General features: G+C 36.6%; 1 protein-coding gene across 1 annotated transcript; it reads right to left on the bottom strand.

Annotated features, from left to right (window-relative positions):
- Window positions 1-308: 308 nt before the first annotated feature.
- Window positions 309-3,915, bottom strand: LOC131220254 (receptor-like serine/threonine-protein kinase SD1-8). Its single transcript, XM_058215209.1, has 5 exons — window positions 3,829-3,915; window positions 3,597-3,684; window positions 2,862-2,996; window positions 1,648-1,847; window positions 309-926 (listed from the first exon to the last, which is right to left on the bottom strand). Exons 1-5 carry the CDS (start codon window positions 3,913-3,915, stop codon window positions 819-821), a joined length of 618 nt encoding a protein of 205 aa, XP_058071192.1. The 3' UTR covers window positions 309-818.
- Window positions 3,916-4,173: the final 258 nt, after the last annotated feature.

Raw genomic sequence — 4,173 nt, 5'->3', positions numbered from 1 at the left:
TCCTAAAGTATTCGACCACTGATCGGTGGGATAAAAACCTGCATTCCTCTTTCCAGTCACGATTTCTAATAGTAACACCCCAAAGCTAAATACATCAGACTTCTCTGAGAAATGACCTGCCAATGCATACCTGGGAGGCATGTAGCCACAGCAAAAAAAAAATTAAAAAAAATAAAAATAAATAATAATAATAATAAATAAAAATAAAAAATAAAAAATTGGTTGAATAATAAGCATCAGTATATGATGTACACTGTATGCATTCAGACATTTGAATGCAAGTGGGTCACCTAAAAATGGTACTTACTATGTTCCCATGATTTTGTTAGTACTCGCTTCAATTTGGTTTCCTCCAAAAATTCTAGCCAAACCAAAGTCTGATATTTTGGGGTTCATTTCACCATCCAGTAGAATATTGCTGGCTTTTAGATCTCGATGAATGATTTTTAACCTTGAATACTTGTGAAGATAAAGAAGCCCCTGGTCAATCCCTTCCACAATGCAAAAGCGTTTCCCCCCAATCTAGTTGTGAATTTTGGGTTGGATCTGATGAATATTCTTTGTTAGAGAATTTGACCAAAGAATAAGAATAATAATAATAATAAAGAGACAAAAGAAAAGGACGATATAAATTGATATTTGCAACTATAGCATTGCTTAACAAATCAAGTAAATTTGTGATTTTCTTCTATCACAGGGAGTAATAGGTGTAAACCAAAGAGAAGTTTATCCAGGCTTTTGTTGGGCATGTATACGTAGACCAGCATCTTTTCTTCTGCATGAATGCACCAACCCAGCAGCTTAACCAGATTTTTATGTTAGAGTTTTGCAATAAGTTCAACTTCGTTCCTGAACTCTCCGAGGCCTTGCTCAGAATTCTTAGATAGTGCTTTTACTGCTATTTCTTGACCTCCTTGCAACTTTCCCTGAAAAAACAAGCATCACTATTATCAGTCCACTTTGCAATCTATAAATTCTTGATCTTTTCTTGGGCCCTCCATTTCCAGCCACCTTAAAAAAAAAGTTTAAAGTCTAACTGGTTTGACTACAAGTTAAGGTACAGCTGGCAGACAACTTACAAAATATTATGTTTATGCAACATCCAACCCTTCAGATAGGTTGGCTCCCTCATGAGGATTACCTAATGTAAAACTGAGCCCCATATAATCATCGGGCAGGCCATAACATAGAATACAATTTCCATCCACTGATATATAGAAAAAGAGGAATGCAGTCCACTTGATGAGTAAATGTGGTTAATGTTTACACAAGGTGATTGTCATTAATGGGCCAACCTATTGCATGGACTAGATGTGGCACGCACATGAAAGGTAGAAAGTTATCCGCTGGGAGGATGGTAACCTATAGTCAAACCAATTGTACTTGAGACTCTGTCCTCTATGCACACTCATTTATTATAACATTGCCATTATCCTATAAAAAGTTGGGGAAAAAATAATCAGTAGTTGAAGAAAATGTATCCATCAAGAAAGACAGCTACATGACACGAGCAACTCTTTACTTGACTCAACTCAGTATTTATCTGAGTTTGAGCTTATAAAATAGTCCAAGTCACACCTATGTTTTTCAGAACTTGCAAAATTGGTCATGGTGTTTTAAGTTAATTGATAGAAAATTGGACATTACCTTGTAAACATGACCAAACCCACCTTCCCCAAGCTTATTTGCCGAAGAGAAGTAATCTGTAGCGGCTATAATGCTACCGAAGCTGAATAGTGGTACCTCTGAGCTATAGTTCCTGCTTAGAAGTGTATCATTGCTCCTAAACTCCGTCCCAAAGTAATTAGCTCTTTGATGAAGTGCTGCAGCATTTGTATTTCTCCTCCCTAAAGGACAATAATTTATTGCTTTTAGGACTCAACAAGAAAGTAATTAAATCTCGGTGATGCAAAGAAAGGTTTGACATCCTTAACATAGTTTGTTTTGTGGAATTTCCTAATAATTTGAAGGAATTACAAGAATGGTAGGTCAGATACACATGTGATTACAAAACAAGTGCTTTAAGAAAAATTAATAAAGGAGAAGTAATTTGTAATCATTTCACATTTTGGTATGATATGATATAGCGGTAAAATTATCAAAATCAAACAACTAAATTAATTACTTCAATCATAATTTGACATTGAAGTAATATGAAAATATCATCGTCATAATTTTACCTAAAACAAACAAAACACGGGAATTGACGGTCAAATTCAATTGTCATATGAAAACAAGTAAAATAATTTATAAACACTGCACATTTCCTTTACTAGTGGTGAAACAGAAGAACCCCCGGGGATTAGTCTATTGCGGAACTATATGACCCTTGAGAAGAAGAAATTGAATCTTCATGAAAGTGGTTACCATCCAAATCAACGGTCCAGACCATTTTTTTTTTTATCAACCCCAACTATGGATGGATGATGCCGTAAATGTCACGTTCATTGGATACTCCTGTCCTTTCTGACTTGTACTTCAAATCGACAGTTAAGATGATAAATCCAACAATGGTTCATATCTAACTCCAAAAATCTCCGTGATCGGTGGCCAGTATCTTTCAACTTGGGATATTTTCAGGCGCACAGTTCGTCCAGGGTGGGACCCAACAAGCCAATTGTTCGTAACATTGAGCCATTGGCTCCAATTGAGCATCAAAGCCTAGTCACACTATGCATATTAACTGCTACAAGTATATATATATATATATATATATATATATATATATATATATATATATATATATATATATATATAACCTCTAAAATGGTAATCAAAAGATACTAGAATTATCTTCTTTTATTTATTTATTTTTTTATTTTTTAAAAGAAAAATTCCCAAACAGCTTGTACTAGAATTACCTTGTTTCTGGAGTCTCCTCCATAAAAAATAGCCAAACATTCCCAAAACAACCACGGCAGTAGCAATTATGGGTAGTACAATCTGAAGCAGACGATTACTCTTACCAGAGACATCGCTAATCTGATTGCTTCCACCTACATTAATGAAATGGAAAACAATTAACCACTTCATTAAAAATCTATCTTAATCGACCTTCCATTTAATAAATGACTTTATGGTAACATCGACTGATGATTCTTCCTTTATGTTTGGGTGCAAAATTCATCCCGACCTCAAGTGGGCCAACTTGTGATTGGATATGGCCCTAGAATTACCCTGATCAGATGATCACAACAACCTAAGGGCTTGCAATTAAAAGGAATGGTCGTAAGACCCATTTTGCATGTTGCAATTGATGCTTATAACAATCTGATTAATGTAGTGTTTTTTTTTCACAGATCATAGGTGGGCTACTCGAAAGAATTTGCACCAGAATAGGGTAAAAGAAGTCATTCTGGACCATTGTTTGATAACATTATCATCGCCGTCTTTGCCTTCCCGGCATCAATTTTGGGTCGACTCTTGAATGAACGAAAATGAAAAACTAATAAAGCTTGATGGAAAATGAAAATTCCGGCCACCCCATATTGAGTCAAAAAGAAAGAAATACCACAAATGCCAATATGGTACACTTGTGTAGATTTCCCCCGCCCTTTTTGCTTCTAACGAATGTGGATGGTCCACGAAAACTTCACAGCAGTGGTTGCTAGCAGTTGGCAGACTGAGATTGTGGCCACCCCCATGTACAGGTTCTCCATCAAACTGAAAATCTTGAAAACCTCTCTGAAAAGATGGAATAAAGAGGTCTTTGGAGACATTTTTAGGAAGGTTCAATCAGCTGAAAATGATGTTACCAGGGCTGAACTTTCCCTTCTCAATTCCAGATCAGAGGAGGACTTTTCTACTTTGCAGCAAGCCCAGGAAAACCTGAAACATGCTTATCTTCAGGAGGAGATTTACTGAAAGCAGAAATCCCGAATCGCCTGGCTGACAGAAGGAGACCGGAACACTCATTTTTTCCACAACTCAGTATTAGATAAACACAAATGTTTGGCCATCAAAAACTTGAAGAAACCTACAGGGGAACTGCTACAAACGAATGATGATAATGGCGACGAAGCGGTCCGATATTTCCAACATTTATTTACATCGGAAGGGAGCAACTCAGACAACGACATCCTCAACTATATCCCGAAATTGGTGACTACCCAGATGAATCTGAGCCTCATGAGACCCCTGATGCTTGAGGAAGTCAAAGCTGCAGCCACCTCT

The sequence above is a fragment of the Magnolia sinica genome, chromosome 12, assembly GCF_029962835.1.
Source record: "Magnolia sinica isolate HGM2019 chromosome 12, MsV1, whole genome shotgun sequence".
In the NCBI taxonomy this organism is placed as follows: Eukaryota; Viridiplantae; Streptophyta; class Magnoliopsida; order Magnoliales; family Magnoliaceae; genus Magnolia; species Magnolia sinica.
Note: the sequence above shows the minus strand (reverse complement) of the source record. Positions and strands in the feature narration are given on the sequence as shown.

Bases quoted from the DNA above. Each gene is read 5' to 3' on its own strand.
- LOC131220254 (XM_058215209.1), bottom strand. From the start codon at position 3,915: ATGAGTGTTCCGGTCTCCTTCTGTCAGCCAGGCGATTCGGGATTTCTG. The intron at 3,685-3,828 runs GTTTTCCTGGGC...CCATCTTTTCAG, and splicing joins TGAAGATAAGCATGTTTCAG to AGAGGTTTTCAAGATTTTCA. The intron at 927-1,647 runs GTAATGTCCAAT...TTGTTTTTTCAG, and splicing joins GGTTTGGTCATGTTTACAAG to GGAAAGTTGCAAGGAGGTCA.